This window comes from Molothrus ater, chromosome 2 (assembly GCF_012460135.2).
Source record: "Molothrus ater isolate BHLD 08-10-18 breed brown headed cowbird chromosome 2, BPBGC_Mater_1.1, whole genome shotgun sequence".
In the NCBI taxonomy this organism is placed as follows: Eukaryota; Metazoa; Chordata; class Aves; order Passeriformes; family Icteridae; genus Molothrus; species Molothrus ater.
In genome coordinates this window covers 39,542,522-39,562,587 of record NC_050479.2, presented here as the reverse complement: position 1 = coordinate 39,562,587, position 20,066 = coordinate 39,542,522, and the positions used below count along the sequence as shown (strand labels likewise).

General features: G+C 37.6%; 1 protein-coding gene across 1 annotated transcript in view; it reads left to right on the top strand.

Annotated features, from left to right (window-relative positions):
- Nucleotides 1-20,066, top strand: part of PCCA (propionyl-CoA carboxylase subunit alpha) — a 273,726-nt gene that overhangs the window by 67,340 nt on the left and 186,320 nt on the right. Inside the window, exons 7-8 of the mRNA XM_036392979.2 lie at nt 10,555-10,686; nt 17,261-17,297. Of these exons, the coding sequence (XP_036248872.1) occupies nt 10,555-10,686; nt 17,261-17,297 (169 nt within the window). The remainder of the gene's footprint in view (nt 1-10,554; nt 10,687-17,260; nt 17,298-20,066) is intronic.

Genomic DNA, 20,066 nt, shown 5'->3' with positions numbered 1-20,066 from the left:
ACTCTGAAAGCATTTTAGAATGTTTGGAAAAATACCAGACAGTTTTTTTTTCAACACACAGGCATACAATTAATACCCTTTGACTGCCAGCTCAATGTAACATCTCATAACACAGTGCTAATTTTTCATTGCTCATTCACTTCTAAATATATTCTTATGTTTTGATTATTGATTTTGCCTCCCCTTTGAAAAACACAAGGTATATGGTATTGCAAAGTGCACTTACTGATCAACCTATATGTTTGTGTTCTCTATTAATTTGCAAAGCTTCACGTGCAGCTTTAGGACAGGAGAAATAGTATGGCTGTATTAAGAGTATGCCTTGTATCTGTGCATATTCTTCATTTGCTCTGACATTGGAATTTTTGAACTGTTTGTTATTCTGCTTGTTTTCCCCACTGAATTTCAGTTTGCTGCAGAAAATTTTGTAGATGCCATAAACTTGGGTCCTTGGTAATGTGAGATATTGCTTTGGCTAGAATGATGCTCCCCTGTTTTTCCCCCTCATCGTCCTGTTTTTTTTCTCCATGACTGCCTGGTTTTAATTTAGACTAATGTATATTTTTTGTTAAACATCTCATTGAGTATTTTCTGCCAAGCTGAAGGCTTTTTCCAGACCAAAAGCCAAATGGCCTAGAAAATAAAGTTCTGCTAACTTTCTCTGCTATATTCAGTGCAGTAATTCCAAGTGCTTTCCCCCTCCAAACAAATTAAAAATATGTAGCTTGAATCCTAATTTTCGACAAAGAACTAATAGAGTAAATCGTACTTGATAGTGGGGTTTTTTTTGTGAAACAAAGTAGTTAATAGATTTTGCTAGTTGTGGCTCAAATGTATTCTTTAATTGATAAGATGGGATACTTATCAATCGATAAGCAGGGACTCCTTCTTACCTTGCTAGCATATTCAGGCTGGATTTGTGCAACACTGGCATATTACATTTTAAACTAAATTTGAATTAATGATTAAACAAATGCTGCTTTTACATCAGGCGAAATCTTGTGTGGTCATGCAACTGGTGGAACTATTTTGTGTTGCATGAAAAATGAAATGGTCTTCCTGAGGCTGGATGATCGGGAAGATTAAGATTAGACTAGGGTTTGCCGTTTCCTTTGCGCATACCTGATTTCTTCTCTTTATCTTCCTGTAATCAGCAGCTATATCCATTGCCAGGATCTAATTGAACTTAATGAAGAAAGAGGTTCTGCTGTTAATCTTCTGCATTTTCTGCTCTTTGTGCTGCTCACGGTGCTAAAAAGAGATGAGTTAACATAAACCTGAGTAGGCTGTTTAACCTTCTTTCTCTTCTGGAAATGTAGATGCAATAACATTTGCAGCTGAAAAGGCTCATTCGCAGTTTCTAATGTTTAAGGATGCAAATGAAGCATTTTGTCTTTTCTGTCGCCTGGAGGTGTTAAGCAAGGAAACAGAAAGAGGTTTCTAGGATTAGTTCCACAGATTTCTTTTATCATGTAAAAATCAAGGGTGATTTCAATGCCATGAAGTGAAGAAAAGCAATATGGAAACCATCCAGGGAAAATTCTTAAGTTTAGTTTGTTTCTCCCTAAATTTTCTGAGCATTCCTTACTACTGATATAGGTGACTACTGAAAACTCTTGCGAGCATACCAAGGCTAAGTTTCGGTGCCTCGGGTGCTGTCTGTGTAGTGTTTCATATATGGTGAAGTAGTTAATCACTTACAGTGGTGTGTCATGCAAACTCCTGTATGTTCAAATTTTATAGTTTGTACATGAGAAATGCTTCTGAACTGAGTTAATTCAATATTGCATTTAAGTTCTGGACAAACATATAATATGTAGACCGTGTAAAGCCTTAAATAGTTTTAAAGCGAAATTATCAAGTAAGACTTCAGGTTGAAGATCCAAAGTGAAAACTTGTAAGTATAGAGCCACAGAGGCAGTACTTGTGCTTTGAGTCCTTGGAAAAAGCTGGCTCTGTCTTTTCACTTGCAAAGGTATGATTGGGAGCTATGTCTTCCACTTACAAGTTACAATATACACTATGAACTTTTTGGTAAAGGAGAGTTTTTAATTTCAAAATGTAGAATTAAATCATTCTAAGCACATTTACCCTTTTTACATATAATCTGTGATAATAATAGTTCACAACTTATATCTTGTTAAGGATGTTGTCTACGGATCACTATGGTTCTTAGTTTTGACTTTGTAATTTTACCACTTCTGTGGAATTAGAGGAGATGACTTTAAAGTTTATTAAAAAAACTATTTTTCATGCGGCATTATTACTTAAGGTGGTGCTGACTGTTTAGAGTTACTCTGGCCACTCCCTGGTATTTATGCAGAAGGCATAAACCTGTGTACCTTTTCTGTGGGGTACACCTTTTTTGGACACTGGAGTTTAGTTGCTTTAGGTTGTTTATACTGGCTTGGCAACTGTGCCTTTTGTTTAAGCTGTGCTTTAGATTAGTATAACAAATTGAGTCCTCTCTTTCCACCTCCAGTATTTGAATATACATATACTACATTTTAAATAGCATAATTATGCCTATCTCTCTATATATTATAAATAGCTATATGCTGTGCTTGCATTCTATTCCTAGCCTATTTTAAGGAAGGCATGTTTGGGACCTGGATAAGACTTTTTTTCATTTTGTCCTGCAGAAGTTTGTCTGGTCCTTCTTGTAACTGATTAATGGATTTTCATGCCTCTGAATATTTAAAACTATGGAGACAGGCATTAACAGACTCATGCCAGAGTTAAATAAACCAGTTAATATTTCTTAGAAGGAGAGTTTAATGGGAGTATATTAACACATCTCCCTCCCTATGGTAAAGGTTAAACATTGAAACTGGCATCAATTGGCTTATTTTCAAGTAAACGAGTGTATTCTAGTTTTAATTTTTTTTTTTGGGTATTGCTGCCCAGCAATTTCCTTGTGGTTCAAAAATGCTTTAGTGTTCTTTAAATTCAGTTTTAAGAAGTAAGACAAACTTCTTGCAGCTGTGTTCAATTTTAGGTAAAGCCTTTTTTTTCTGCTAGCTTTTTCTTTTCAAAGGAAACACTTCCAATGTATTACTTACTCTTGCAGTACATGCTCCTGTTTGAGACAGTGAATAAGATATTTAAAGTAGCAATGTAGTGTCACAGGTAGTGACATACCTTGTGTGGGGGTTCTGACTTCTACATTGTAGTGTGTTTTGGAGCCAAGTAACAGTTCTGATTTTGAAGCAGAATTTGGAAGAAGCCATGAGACCTGACAGGCTGGGCAGCACAGTTCTTTATTACCATCTTCCTCTGAAAGTTACCTCAGGCACTGTTACTTTGCCAACTGCCAATTTATATTTTGCTTTTGAGGCTACTTCCTGTCACAGTGTACCTGCCTTGTGCTTCTGAAGCTCAAGGTGATTGTAGTAATCTATCTCCTTCCAAAGACCTCTAACAACACAAAAGCCAAACCTCTGCAGAAATAACTGTACTAGTCAAAGGCAGGTGTACAGAACAGAAGGCTGCTACAGCCCTTCCCTCTTGCATATTTATGCTTTTCCTTACATCACATATTGTCTTCACTGGGCTATAAGCTGTACAGAAAGCTTAAATTTACTTCAGCATGGCTCATCTTGTAAAAATATTTGTTCTAATGAAGGATGCTACTTGTATGTGTTGTCTTTTCTCTCTGTGTGTTGGTGTAAATGTATGTGCATTGTAAAGATCCTTTGTCTCCAGAAGTTCTGCTTATTTAATTGTAAACAAGATTGGAAGAAACTTTTCTTCACTGAACTGCTGGAGAGTTACTGCTCTTGATGATCCATGACAATACCTAGACTTTTTACTGATTCAGGCCCTTTGCAGCTTAAAATTAAACATCAGAGAATTAAATTTTCCATTTATTGGTACTGAATTTGCAGGTTGATGCCTGCACAAATCATTGGCCACTCCTGTGTATGCTCTTAATTCTGAGCCTTCAAGACAGCAGCAACGGGGCCAAAAAATTGGAGCTGATAGGTCATGTCTGTGCAGAAGGCTTCAGGATGGTTTTTCATGTCCACCACATTGTATTGTAGAGTATTTTACCAGTTCACTATTTCCTAAGTTATTGAGTGGATGCTTCTTATTATATATTCTTATAGTAGATTTACTTGAGGAATTCCTTCCCAATGTTGAATGGACAGTTCCTGATTTCTGAAGTGTTTTATGTACCTGCGTTTTTCAACTGATGTCAATGTGCTAGTGTTAGTGGATTTTTTTTCTCCCCTTTTTCCCTGCTAGTACTCCTGAATCTTGTCTGACTTTGGATGTTTCATCTGGATTTTTCTGTTCTGCTTGGTTTTTTCCTAGATTGTTTGTACCTCTGTTGGACCTTCCTTTTGCTGCCAGCTCAGCTTTTCAGCCCTGCATTTAGCTCATGTGACTTAGAGGCTTTTTGGCCCAGCTGTCTATTCCAGTCATCTTTGAGGTGTGCTGCTTATCTGCTCTGCTTTGTATGTGTCTGCAGGCATCTGCACATTCAGGTTTGTGTCCTTCTGGTGATCTGTGAGCTGTATGTGGGGGATTGTGTTTGTGGATGATCCCAATTTTTCTGGAACACTGTGAATACCAGACTACTTGTGCCTGTTCCCGTCTCCTTTGTGTCTGCGTCCTTGACTGGTTGTGTGGCAAGAGCATACAATGGTGAAAGAATTAATCAGCTGCATGTAAGAATTTAATGGAAACCTTTTCTAGTTTCTCCTGTAAAGAAAACTTGTGGGTTAAAACAGACTCTGGAAAACCAGACTTATCATAAAGTTTCTGCTGAAGTTCGTAACTGTGGACCCTCCTTCATAATCTTACTCACCAATAAATTCTTCAGTAAGCGTGGTAACTTGTGCTGCCCACACTTGCTGATCTTGTTGTTACCTCACTACCACAGAATCTTGTTTCTGTTTCTCTTCTGCCCTTAAGTTGTTGGAGTACTTGAAACTATATGTCCAGAGTTGTTTTTAGCAGTGGCTTTGATGCTTCAAACTTCAGCCGTTCTGTGACTCAGAGAAGCATCATGTTTGTTTTCTAAAAGCAACCTTAAAACAGTAGTGCAGATTTGACAAGAAGAGCAGGTCAATATGGCAGCATGCAGCCACCCTCCAGAGCACCTCAGAGTTTGAGGATGTGCCATCCTCCCAAAGAAGGTTCTTGTTCCCAGTTGTATGCACCAGCAGCTCATAGTCCTTCCTTCAGTGCCCATAAAGCTTCTCTGCTTAGCTCATTTTGTCTCATGAAAGTGATGGAAAACATTTCTAACACAAGAAGTAGACCATTGTCTGCCATGTTGGTCAGCTGAGGAGTGTTTAAGCCAGCCTTTAGAGAAGGGGGATAGATAGGATTGTGGGCAGGCATGTGCAGGAGGGGGAAGGAGAGAGGATGAGGGAAGAGGAACTTGGTTGGTTACCTCAGTTACTTGAGGACTGTTACTGTCTTCTGTTAATATTACCCTGAGTTGAAAATATCATATGTAAGTCTGAATTTGAGAACCTATGATTCAGTGGCAGCATGCAATAGATTGTTCGGGTTCTCCTGTAAAGTTTCCTGAACTTGTTTAAAACCAGCTCTGTGTTCACATAAAAAAGCTTATTTTCAATAAAGCAGAGCAGCTACAAATGCTCCTGAGATCTCTCTAGCCTTTCAGCCATTTCTTCCTCAGAGATGAGAAATACTTCCCTCGAACTACTCATTTCAGGTACTAGGGAATGAACAAGAAAAAAGCCTTATTGAAGCCTTATTGAAAAAAGCCTTATTGAATACTTCCCTCGAACTACTCATTTCAGTACTAGGGAATGAACAAGAAAAAAGTGCATTATTGTCACTGCTTCTGTGTGGAAAGATAACTGTAGAGGCTCTTGCACCTGGAAGCAGCTGGGCACTTGGAGTATGCTTTGCCACATCAGCATGCTGTGAGTGGAAAAATCCCCTCATCCAATGGTCCTGAAAGAGGAAACACAAGATTCTTGATAGCACTGTTTTTATACATGGCATATCTCCTTGTTGGTTGAAGCTGCTCCTCTTAAGCTGATATTAACATGCAGATTCAAGTATCTTGGCTCAAATGAGGACACCAAAAACTGTGTTTAATTGTCCATAACTAACATAGTAAAAGACAGAGGATAAGTTTTAGTATCATTTGTTTTGTCTAAGGCTGAGTTGGAACTGTTCAATCATTTCCTGCAGCTCCGGGAGGCCTAGCAGTGAGTTGGCTGCTTTGCCACAGATTCATAAGCCCACAGAAGAGTATATGTTGCCAAGTATATGTGTGTAAAAGTTGCTTATGCAGTTTCCCCTCCTTCATGCTTTCTATCTTTAGTTCTGCTTAGGCTGTCACTGAGACTGAATCCACTACTGACTGTATAATACACTAATTGTGAATATCTACATTCATAATTTCCAGGAGGAGGAGGTGCAAAGGGAACTCCCCTTCTAGACGGTCTCTTTAATTACCTCAGGAGTTTATCAGATGGGCAGGTCCTTTCCAGATGTTGAGAGTATGATGACTTACAGTAACATAGGTCTGTTTGGCCCACTCTGTTCCCAGAGCAGTCAGATGTTTGACAGACTGTATGACTGTGATGGTCACAACTCAATCATGAACTTCTCAAAAGGATTTTCCAAATCTTGCCTTTGCTTTGTACTTTGATACTATGTTTAGGTTTTGCTATATTAGCTGCATTCTCTGAGGGTAGACTAAGGCTTTTGTCTGGCATAAAAGGGCCAACCACCAAACCAAAAGGAAGGGAGAATAAACTGCTCGCAGTTCTTATGGCATGACTATTAGACCTGTTGTTACTGCTTTCAAAAATAGTGGGCTGTTGGGGAAAACTCTTCAATATCTGATACTTAAAACAACTAAAAATTAACTTTTTTGCATGAATTTTTTATGAACTTGTTCTTCTATAAAATATTCATTATTATTTGCCTGTACCTTTCATTTTGCAAAGTAGAGCAGTGATACACAGATATCACAGGCATGTTTCTAAACAAAGTGCTGGTGCATGTTTATGGTGAAACATTTGATGTGTTTTCTGTGGCCAGATAATTAGTCTTCAAGGCTGAAATATGCTGCTGGATGTGTGGAGGAGTAACAGAAGTTTTGGAAGAACTTGTTTGATATGCAGTGTGTAAGCTTGTATATGTACAGCAGAGGTTTTAGTACTTGTTGCCACACTGACAAGTCTGTGTGTGAACAAATTGGTAAATCTTTGTGGGAGCTGAAGATGTTGCCACTGCATTCTTTCATATGGTCTGGTTTTGGTATTTTCAGTATCAGGCAGTAGGCAGTTGACTTTTGAATGGATTGTTTAATACATTTTGTGAGTGTGGGTGATGAAGAACCTGGGGCACTTTTCTGGTGATGAGCAGAGGGCTTGAGCAAGCATCTTTGAGTGATGGGGTATTAAATTGCTGTAGCAAGACTTGCAAGACTTTGTCAGCTTACGGCACTACTAAACAAAGTCTTTTTTAATGTGCTTAACTAAAGTTAGTTATGAGTCATGTCAGAGAATGCACAACTTTCCAGTGTAAGAGATGGTTAGGCACACTGCCTGGAGACTAGCAGAACCTCCTAGGTTTGTTAAATGATTTTTGATTTATGGATGTTGCAGAATGCAGAATCATATGTTTTAGGTGTCCTTTGATATCATATTGAATTAAACTATTTAGTTTCAGATTGTTGATGGGGAAATAACTGGCTGTGGTGACTGCCCTAGGTGACTGATGTTATGAGGGAATAGCTGGTTGTACTGTGCTGCTGCTTGTTCACCATGGAAGAGCTGATCTGTGTAAGGTACAAAGCTTTGAAGCAATTAAAGCCAAAAGCTGCATATGTAGACAAGTGCAGTTTGTAAATTCTGACCTATGAAAAGTATACATTAAAAAAAACCCAAAGATACAGGTTGCAACAGGTGATATTTGCACTAGAGTAATGTGAATATGCTGCACAATGCACACATAATCGCCTGTTACTTAATTTTTAGTAAGTATTATAGGCTGTGTCCATGTGGAATGTTACAGCTCTACAGGATTCATGTAACAAATATATTGGATGCAGAGATTAATTTCTTGAAATGGCCTGCAGTGTTCCTTCTTAGGTGGTTCATTAATCTTTCCTGAATGGTACTGTTCTCTTCTTATCCAGCTATCTGGGCAGGAGCAGGGAGTGAACTGGGCACTTTGGAAGTCCATACCACAAATCAGTGAGATGAGACAGTAGGTCAAGCCTGATGTACCCTGTGGGCACTTGGCTGGAAAGGTGCATGCTTGCTGATGCCATCAATGTAATTTTTATCCTCCCCTATGACCTCCAGTTCGAATGAAGATTTTTCATTTTCTGTCAGAACAAATAGGAGAGAAGAGAAATACTGTAAGAATATGGAAGTAGGCTGCAAGCTACAAGTCTGGGATGGTCTGTTATGGCAGCAAAAGTTTTGAACCTGATATCTTGACCTCTGGAGATCTCATGTTTTTGATGGTAAACTCGTGAGAAGAAGGTGAGGAGAGGAAACAATACGTGGTGAAGTTTGAAGTGGTATTGGTCAGGATGCAAATGCCAGTATTGTGGCAGAAACCTTGGAAACGAGGTATGTCCAGGTTAGAAGTGATACAAGAAGGACAGTGTAATCTCCACTTGTCAAGTGTGTAAGTGATCCTTTTCCGCAAGGTTTATTGTGATTGGGATACAGTCTGATGACAGAACTCTGCCCTGCCTCTAGGTGTATGCAGGTACCAATTTCTGCCTCTTGTTAAGAGAGGAAGAAGTATGAGTTTTCAGGTTGTTTCTGAAACAGTCAGCTCCAAACTTTGTGTCACTGTGGTTTCATGCATCAGCTCCTAGCTTTGTTTCCCTTCTCCTTTAAAAAGTGGATTTCTTCAAGTGCCAAAGGATCTGAGCACTACTTAATTATGGATCTGCATCCTTGTTTTGGTCCTCCTCTCTCTTCCTTCTTTGTATTACAGTCTTCCCAACTTTCTAAGACAGCTGTTAATCAAGTTGTTAATTCCTGAGTTGCTAAGCTAAGAATCCCAATGCAGTAGAGAATAGGTAGGCAGAGATAAATCCCCAGATGGTTCATTGTGAGTCAAAGCTAACAGTTCTTTGATGTAGCAGAACTGGTGCTCTGCATTTGGTTTGGGTGTCCTTGCACTGAGCTTCCTTGTGTGTCTGTAATGCCCACCTGGTCTTTTCTGGGTGATCTTTATTTCCCTGTTAGCTAGAATGGTATGAAATAATCTACACAGAACTGCTGCTGGCACACTGGTCCTGCTAGGAGGCTGCTGACAGTGCAAACGGTGACTCCCAAGCATGTTGAGATCTCTTGGCTCTTATAAGATCACAAATAGGAGGATGTTTCCCAGCTTAATCGTATTTTTCCTATGTTCTGGGATTGGATCATATACTTCCATCATGTAAATACACACAGCTTCAACAGATGACTTTTTGTCGTTAGTGACTGTAACTATATGGTTTGTGTAGCATGTGTCAGAAAGACAAAATACTAAGGCTTGAATTGTGGTATAAGAAACTGCTGTTTACCATTTTGCTAGAAGTGGTATTAAGTTAGCTGCCCATTGGCTTAGAAACAAGTTGGTTTTAGACATTTTACAGATGTCTTAGAACTGGGGAGAAGAAAATAAATGTAACTTGGAAAAATTGTGCAAGGCTTGACTTAAAAAAAAAAAAGTTTGTTTCATCCTTACCCCTCTTTCTTCTTCTCTTTCTTCATCCAGTACAAAAGATATAAAGTTACCTGAAACACATGTGTGCTTGCTATTGCATCAGTAACTTTCAGGGAACAGTTCTGATAGAATTGTCTTTAACTTAATGTAGTACTGACCTGGAGAAGTTTGAAAGAATGCCTCTGAATAACCTCGCTCAAGTCTATTGTAGGCATAGAGAAACAGGGGGAAGAAACATGCAGCTCCATGTTTTACCTACATATTGATGTTGAAGTATTAGAACATTTTATGTTAACTGCTTTCCACGTTATTATTGGAGAAGAGTTGCCTAAAAGAATGAGGAAATGTTATTTCACTTATTGCTTTATTTTCAAGGTCTTTTATCTGTTGAGTTAAAGACTGCATTTTCATTGTGGTGTTTCATTGAGGTTTGATTTTAGGAATGCATACTAAATAAAATTTTAAGGGGTATTATCATTTGGCAAGTTCATCTTTTATCATTTGGCAAGTGCATCTTTGTAAATCACTTTTGATTATTTCAACAGTGAATTAACAAACCTCTGTTTTCTGAAGGGATATTTTTAACTTCCAGGCTGGAGTACTTGCAGCTATTTTTCTCTGGCCTGGCTTTTGATTTATACAAATGCTAATTATAGGGCTTTGAATCTGTGTGTATACATAGTTTCACAAGGTCATGCACATTTTTAATGAACTGTCTGAAATATTTATATATTGCTCTGTTGTTATGTAAAGAGATCACTGCCTTATAAGTCTTGTACTAGCTCAAAAAGAGAAAAAAGTTAAAGTAATATCTGTGTATGAAAAAGTTGACTTTTATTTTTGTCTCTTGAAGTTTTGTCTTCATTGTCTTTGCAGGCATCAGAAGGTGTCACCTTCATTGGACCTGACACACATGCTATTCAAGCTATGGGAGACAAGATTGAAAGCAAATTGTTAGCCAAGAATGCAAAGGTCAACACGATCCCTGGCTTTGATGGAGTAGTCAAGGTGAGAAATCATTTAATTACTGTCTACCCACTGTAGGAACAGTGTCTAAATCAAAGTATACCTATTGAAGGTCTGATGCAGAATCTAATTATAATTTCCTCTTCTTTTTCAGTAAAATGTAATTAAAAATGAATACAGATTTTAACTAACAAGAGAGCTTTAGAGAAGAGGAGAAAGTCCTTGATAATAAATGATGTATTAGGAGTTCTTCAGTGGAGTCTCTAAAACTACTTTGCTTTAAATTTAACATGAAGGCAGGTAGATGTGTAAAATGTCAGGTGTGGATTTGACTTATTTGCACATCTTTACATTTCTCAGGTCTTCTTGTTGGCCAAGATCTTGACAGCTCTAAGTGAAGTGAAGTTTGTTAAACTGTGTGAAGTTTCCATTTTGTGGTCTGTTTTGATGGTGCATATTTCCATGTGTTGCAAAATTCAGGATGAGGATGGGATGGGGGGGAATTTGACGGCTCTTTATCAGAATCTGCAGCTAATGCTCTTTGTGTATTTTAGAAGGAATGGCTTCCAACGGTTTTGTAAAAAAGAACTTGTTATTTCTTTATAGTTTCTAAGGTTAAATAAGGTATATCTTCATTTTTTGTTTATTTTCTGCTATATTGATTGTGTTGGATTCTTACATGCTTTCCTTTGTGTCTTAATATATTGTCTATGTTAATGTAGTTAAGCTTTTATCTTTTAAAACCTTCATTGGGTAAAACTAAAACTTGGTACGTTAGAAAATGTTGACCTCCTGGGTTGAAAATTTTTATGCTTTACATGTCAAATCAAATTTTCTTTCAAATGAAGTTTGAGTAAAACTTTAAGTTGCATGGAAAAGAGTGTAGTAGCTAAGCTGGGTTTTAAACTCTGTTAAGAGACAAATTACCCCCCAAAACCCAACTAAAAGTGAAAGGTAAATAGAGTACAAAGGGGCTCAGCCTCCACAAAATTACCTGGTCCAATGAGGCTGCCTGGAGAACTTGACTAGTGAGAGAGAATGATAAAATCACAAAATAGCTGAGGTCAAAATGCCCAAGAGAACTTTTCAGTACTTGTGATGGAAATGCATGATGTTTGTAATGTCTGGTAGCAGGATAATGCTGCAACAGGTAAAAGTGTAAAGACTTCTTTCCCTTCTGAAGGACTCCATATGAGTTTTGGACTGGAATTCGTGGGTGGCCATGTTGAAGTCTGGGAGTGGCAAATTGGCAAATTTCAGGTTTTTGTTGTAAGTTTTAGCAGTCCCTTGTGTATGTGGTCCTTTAGCCCTCGTAAGGTTTAACAGCAGCCAAGCTGTTGGGCATAACATTCTTTGTTCTGATATCCTGTATATTCTTCTAGGACCTGTATGTTCTTCTGGGAATCCTCAAAGTAACTTCCAGAAAAGCATCTAGCTAGGAGATAACTTTGAATTAATCATTTGAACACCACAAAACATTCTCTAATGTAAAATTAAATACTCAAAATGCTGGTTTTCTTATTGTATCAAATTAAAACTTATGTAGGGGTCTGCTATTCTGCTAATAAAAGAACCCGAACCTGATGAAGTAGGATAATGGTTAAGGAACAGATAGGCCTATAACCAGTGCAGCTGAGCTGCTTTCTTGTATGCACTTGTTTTGTAGACCTTCAGTTGCACTGTTTTTGACAATTATCTGAAGTTCCTGACACAAAAAGGAAACTCAAGTGTTGTGGTTGGCCATGGGCTATATGCAACAATACCTTTAAAACCAAATGAACTGGAATGTAGGCCTGAGTTGACAACTCCAGTCTTCTGCTATTGAAAGGATCTATGTGGTAGTTTCTTAATCCCAAAGTGTCCACGTCATACCAGTTTCACCTACCTCAGCCCTGCACGAGTTCTGATTATCTGAAGAGTATTGATGAAAAAGAGTACATATCTAAAAACAAAAACCCCAACCCCAAATTTGCAATGTGCCCACCAAATAAGAAGAAGGAAAGTCCACAGACATTACCAGCATTGTAGTCTCCATCAAAAAGTGGAGTTGCAAATTTTAAGCTAACCAGTGCTTTGATTACCAGTTATAGGCAATAAAGCTTCTGATAATTGATAGCGTCACACTTGCTATAGATCTAAATATGTGCCTGTGTTTGTTCTCTGATTTCCTTCCTGTGACAATGTCTTTTGCTAAAAAGAATACCCAAATAATTAGGTCATATAGGATGCCTGATCTTTGGTTAGAGCTTGATAGGCTATTTTGCAAATTTGGACTAAGATGGGAAGGGCAAAGCTGGATGATAACAGCTCTAATCAGAACAGCAACACACAAGGAACTAGAGACTGTTCAGGATTTCTGCCATTCTATGGGAGACCTGTTTTAGTCACTGTTATGAAGCTTTCAAAATCCTTGAGGGCTCTTTTTCCTGAGAAATAAAAAAATTAAAGAACTTAGGAAGGAGTTAAGTGTTTGCTTGATGCTTAAGGTGGTTAGATGTGGCTTCAACCTTAAAAAGAACTTCATAAAGCTGGAGGAAAACTGCATTTATGCTTCTGACAGTGCTAGAAATTAAGACAGATCTGTTTCATGTGTTCTTGTGGATGAATAGTTAAAGTAAACCCATGGCAACAACTTCTAGTGCTTCATTGTTCAACTCAAGACTGCACTGAAAATCTTTGTTACTAGAAGAGTTGTCTTTATCCTTGTTAAATAGTGCTGCAGATACTTAGGTCCTTCATGAATAAAGGATATTTTTCCTCTCTTATGTTGCTTAGCACTTAGACATAGGAGACACTGCTAAGATTTTGTAATAACATCTTGGAGAAATTGCATGCAGAAAAATTCCCAGTAAGTAGTAATTAAATTAGAAATGGAAAAGAACGAAGCCCTTCAACAGTGTACTTAAAGCTGGAAGGATTGAAGAGGAGGATGCATGGCATCAGACACAGCTAACTGTTCTTGTACTGGCAAACGCTCTAGCAAATATGAAACTGAGAGTGGAAAGATGTGGAATGGAGAGGGCAGTTTGACAAAGAGTAATTTTCTTCTCATCATTGGTTCAGTTTCTCAGTTGGCTAGGGCAATTGAGAAATCCAGTTTGAACATAAAAGGAACTGGAGTCTTGTGCTGTCAGCTAGAGAGCCAACAAAAGCAATCAAAGATAATTAATTTCAAAATGTGTAACTAGAATTAGTTTTATAAATCCCGATTGGGAGATGTAGTCATAAATGGTTTTAATCCAAGAATTAGCATTAATCCATGTGAGCAATAGCTATACTAAAGTTAGATCTAAGATGATGTATTGACTGTAAACAACTAAAGGAGAGTAAGAGACTAGAAAGTGGACGCTGAGTAATGAGCATAAGAACATGCTGTGGTGAAAAACTGGGAAAGGAATGGCAAGGGAAGAATGATTTTTGTATTGTTTCACCATATACAGCCAGTTTGGTTTTATGGCTGGTAGAACACAGCTGGGTGTAGACACAGAAGAATAATGTCTGTGTCTACTTAGTTTCACTGATGTCAGTAAACACATTGGAGGTCTTCAGCAAGGCTCTGAATTTACTGTAGGTAAGTTTTGGGTGCCTGTTTTAGATGAATTTTTGTACTGGGATATTGACATTGGGATTGAATGATCACTGTTGGAGAGGTTGTTAAAGATTCTGGAAATGAACTGGACGTTCTCTAAGGCTAAAACCCTCAGCCATGAAAACCATGGTGCAGTTCTACATCATTAAAACAATGTTTCACAGTTCTAGGAGTCACTTAATCAGCTTTACCCTGGCGCTCCACTACATCAAGATGGATTTGTTTTTCTGTCTCCACCTGCTGGTACCTGGTTGAGAGGCATGTACATGAAAATAGGAGGATAGGAATTCTTATGCTAAAAGGAGTATTTTATGTCTCTTTAACTTAATGGAATCACCTATTTGTGAAAACACTTGACATAATTTTATAACTCCTAGGGCTTTTATTAACTTCTACCATTACTTGAACATTTTTATTTGTACAATAAAAGGTGGCGCTAAAATTATATATTTCTTTACAGTTTCCAGTTTATTTTGGGAAAATGGTAGTGTAGCTAATGTGCTTTTGGAAGAAATAGTAGTAAATCATTGAGGACTTTTGCTTTTAAAAAATATTTAAAATGTTTTTAGTACCAGTGTGGTTTTGTATATTTTGCACATATGGACGTGTGTTTTAGGCAGTATCATAGCATTCACTTTTTTGCCGCTCTTGTGCAAATATTGTGTATCTGTCATAAGTTTTATATACCAAAAAGCTAAAATAACTGTCCTAACTTTCCGAGCTGTTTCTGTATTTATGCAATCAGCAAGTGAAATTCATATTTTAAGCATATATTCAGTATACCTTCTTATGGAAAAAGATCAAAAAACTTATCAGAGATTGCAATATATAATTTTTTTTTTTTGTTTTTCTCCTTAGATCACAGCATATTTTTTGTTTTCTGGTTTAGAAATGCTCTTTTAAAGCGAAAATTAGAGCATGCATAGATTTTTTTTTTCTCGTGTCTTAGCGTTTGGGTTCTAATATGTTAGAACTGTAAAAGAAACAAATGTTGACACAGTGTAAATTAATAACTGTGCTGGGCAGATGACTAAAATCTTTTCAAGCCAGAACTAAGACAATTAGTGCTGCTGATACCAATCAGTTGTTACTTAAAGTTGTTGTATGCATGTGTAAAAATACAGTGGCAGTGAAAAGTTCCTCTATAATGATTTGCAGCTTGTCTTCCTGTAGATTACAGTGTATCAGTTAGCCACTTGTTTGCAGGTAACTAAGTGAAAAAAGATTACCCTGTTTGCTTCCCCCCCTTAATTCTATTTTGCAAATATGTGGGGGAATTTGCAAGAGAAAAGAAATGTAAAAGTTTCCTTCTCAGCTATAATCGTGGCTCTTCATCAGTCATCACTCTTCCTGCATTTTGTTCAAGAGGCTCTAATTGTCTGCATTTGGCAGGTTTAACACTTCCTGACAGAGAGGCTATTAAGGGGAAGTATTCTCGCATAACTGTCACGGGCAGGAACAAAGAACCTTCAAACTCAATGTGTGGAAACCACTAACATTCTTAAATGACCCTTTTCATGCATTTTATCCCTTTAAGCTAAAATTTGGAGGGTGCAGGGTCATGGAAAGCAGCAAGGTGTAATAAAACAGTAAACTCTTGAGGTTTTTTTTTTGGGGGGGGGGGAGTGAGGGGCAAGTTTTTTTTTGCTAGATTTATCTCTTGAGTTAAAAACAATTGTTATTTGGAAAAATCTCATTAACAGATGTGACTGGAGTAAAAAGACTTAAAACTGATGTTGCTTTCAGGACTGCTTTGAACTTAACAAGCACCGATTTGTGGAGCAGACTAGCTAATGAAAGGAAATTAAATTTTCTGACAACTTCCCCTGCCAGCCCTCTTATTCTTCATGGGGCTGTTACTAGGTACTGAAGACTTTTAAAGAGGATTTTGTTTTATTATCGGACATAAATGAACCAGGTATGAACATTTCTTATGTATTTTTTTAAAGTTCTGACCTGGGTGCTTTTAAAATGGATTGCCTTGAAAGCTTTAAAAATATCAGGTTTCAGTTTAATGTTCATAAGTCAGCCCCCATAGTTTCAGACACACTTAGCAGCTGGTGGTTTCCAGACATTACTGCCTTCTATACAAATTTTTTAATGTATGTCATGGGATAGTATAAATATTAGCAAATTTGGATGGAATTTTCAAGCTTAACGTGTACCACTGTAATTTAACCCTTTTTCTTTCTAATTTTGTACAAGGGAGATAGACTGTTATCAGTAGAAATAACTACTGCAGGGGAAGTGATTTGGTTATTGAAATGTAAGTAATTGAAGTACTCTGGTTTTTATTCACTGAGTTTCCCAGGACTTTTTCCTGTACCAGGCTACAGTAGTATGAGACAGCTGAAGCAATAGGTGGCATCAACAAAAGAATTTGTAAAGTTGGCTTATGCAGCTCTTAAATGAAAACAATCATGGGAATCTTCTCTTTTCAGATACAGTTTAAAATGATGCATTTAAGGTTTATTTTGTCGTCATAACGCAGAATTTCCAAAACTGAAATGCTTGTGTTCTTTCTTGAGTAAACAAAACCCATTTGTCTTTGAAGAAGTTCTACAAGGTTTTTTTTCCCTGAACTTGAATTACTCCCAAACAATAGAGAATCAACTCCCCCTACTGACAGCAATCAGGAAAACACAAGGAATATACCTGTGAGGACAGAAACAAGCTGGTAGTGGACAAACTTTAACGATCTGATTTATGGTCCATTATTGATTGTAAACGTCTAAATTCTAGCATTAAATTCCTACAACTGCAGAAAATAATTTTGCGATCCTGGTTGTGTTTCCTGTCAGCTGATTCCTCGTTGCTTTGAGTTTCTCAGTGCACTAATGATGAGGTAGAATTTACATTCCACTTATGGTATTAATTTTACATTCCTCTGGCTGAAAAGGGTCAGGAGGTTGTAAAATCAAACATTAAATGAATCGGAGGAGACAGTAGTGCAATATATGACTGCCCTCAGGACATAGTGCAATGGCTGATGGGATTAACGTTGGGTCTCATTTCCTGCTTTTACAGGATGCAGATGAAGCTGTCAGAATTGCAAGGGAAATTGGTAAGTTCTTAAATTAGCTATGGTGGGATTTGTGTGCCTCTCAGCAGACATGGTTGACTAAATTGAATGTGTAATAAGTAATCCCTATAGAACAAATAATGTTTTAATAGTTTTTAAGTTCCTTGTTGCCCATAGGGCTGGAGGAATCTAGGCATTAACGCCCTGTCTCTTAAATCATCAAATTTGACTTTTCAAACTGGACTTTACAGAACAAGTGCAGCCATGATTTGTGGAATGAATGTAATATGCAGTAATGAGTACCTCACTAAAGGAGTCACCTGAAAGTATATCTGCAATTGGACATGATAGTCAAAAGTTAGGCCTGGTGCACTTCTCTGTATGTGGAGACTGACACCAGTGATGTTATGATCTTCATTCTTCATCGCTGTGTGGACTGCAGCTAGCTTGAATATGATCCAGAGCACCAGCCTTCTGTGCTTACTGGAATAAAGTCACTATTTAGCTTCTGAGTATCTTACAGAATGGTGAAAAGAGCAACCAGCAAATGAGTCTGGGACTAATTTTGATGAAGGTTAAGTGTAATATGTGTTTAATGAGTTTTGGCTTTTATTTACTAAAGCTTGATATTAGTGAAAATGCTAAACCATATGCTTGAAATTACACGTTTTAAAATGCTTTCTAGAGGAAGAATCTAATGCAGTAAGATATCTGATTTTTCTTGGGGTTTTTCTTTAATTTTCCCTTTGAGATTGCAACCATGAGAAGCTATTTAGGTTTATCACAGGTAGATAAACAGCTTTTCACCTATGTCAAGAGCTATTGCTGTGCCTTTATGTGCCCGATAGAAAGTGGGAGTTGCACTGCTACAGATAACTTAGCAGTGTACGATCTTTCTGCTTTCAGTTGAAGTTGGGGCTTTTACCCTGCACTGGTTAACTGCCCTGAAACCCACTTTAGGCTTGTCTGACTTTTAGGCTGACACAATTGAAGTCAGCGTTTCTGTGAGTAGTCAGGCTTTGTGTCTTCGTTGTGAAATCCAGTGATAACTGATCACTGTCATGGGACCATTACCAAAAGAAAGAGTCTGTTAACCAAACTGGAACATTCAGAAGGGAACGGTAGATAAAATTTGGTTTAGTCCTGTGTAGTAATGTGACATTATTTCAGTTCACTTTCTCTTCAATACCCTTTCTTGCTCTTGTGTTTTAAAGATTTCCTGCAGGTATTTTCTTCAGTTTTGATGAATGTAAGTTAGAAGGCATGCAGTGGCTTTCTAGACACCCTTTAAAATACATTCTTTTTTAATTTTCTTCTGAGTTCTTCTGGTGTTCTGTTGACTGGTTCCTGTCTTTGATATCAGTAGCACTTTGGAGGTCATTATATCAAGGCAGTCTTAAATCTGTGATAATAAAGTCAATTACAGACAGCTGGGTGGTGCTTTATTTAGATGAAAAATTCTTAAACTGCTTTGATACAAGAAAGGTTTGTACTACAGTGCCATGTAGTGAAAGAAAAATATTCCTTCTAGCTTTTTCTCCACCCATGGTTTGAAAAGTTGATCAGTTTGGTTAAGCTTCTGTCTAATTGTAATCACTGACCAGAATTAAAAATAGTGATTTTAATTTCAAAGGATCTAAGACAGAATGAAATTATAGTCTCTTGTGTATATATGTAATGTATTTGTCCTTATATATGAAGCACTTGATAAGCAGTGAAATACTTTCAGATTGTTTCTAATTTCACTAATTCAGTGTTTCAGTCTTCTTAAAAAAGTGACTGTGGGTCAGTGCTCAAAACAGTAGAACTGTGTATGATGCTCTCTTGCTGCCTCTGTTTTTTTTCTGCTTCTCCCTGCTGTGTTTTGGCCAAATATCCAGTAGTAGTGAAGCATGGCACCTCAGAGTTGAGAATGCAGCCTTTACCTGTTTCAGTGACTATTATCTATGGATGCACATTTTCTAGGTGTGGGAGTGAAACCTTCTTTTTGCCCCTGATTTAAGATGTTTTCCAGTATTGTGTAGAGAATGTGACAGGGAAACTAGGTTAAATCAGAAATTGGAAGAAGTTCAGCCACAAATTGCTGTATTGGCTCCTTTCTACTGTCTCTCTTCTCTCTTTCTTGGTGTGGGCTGTTGTGCTCTTCTGATCCTTTCTGTAGTGCTTAATTACATTGGCCCTTTTCCCATGCTGCTTTTAGGTCTGTTTGTAGGATTGTACATTAAGAACTGCTGGCTTCTTAATTCTGAAGCATCAATGAAACTCCAGAAAGTTTGACTCTATTTGAAAGGATTGAGCAGCTATGAAATGCAGTCAGTTAAAACAAAATGAAAAGATGAACAAGATGGTTTTTTGTCATGTTTCATTTGACACGGGTTTAGTTAGTGCTAGCATTTAATGGATATTAATGGATGTAATAATGGATCTTGAAAAGAATCTTGTATTGTCACATGGAACATTGCTCAAACTGATATTGCACAATGTGTTCTGTGGTCTACTACCTGCAACTTTATAAAAATGGGTAAATTACTCTAAAAACCGTGGTGGCGAAGGGTGGGAGCTAACAGTTGCAGGACATCAGAAGTTTGTTTACTCCTTTTATCATTCAGATTCTCAGAACAGTAACTGTCCTGGAAACAAAGCAGTCCTAACTTATAGCAATACCTATTTAGCAGCAAGAGCAGGTGCAGTGATCTTCAAGTCTGACTGCTTTTTGCTTTCTTGCCTCCTAAGATCTTTAACTCTATCCTTAAGAGGCGTGACAAGATTGGAAAACTATAAAACAAGAGTAGGTTTTAATCTCACATGCGA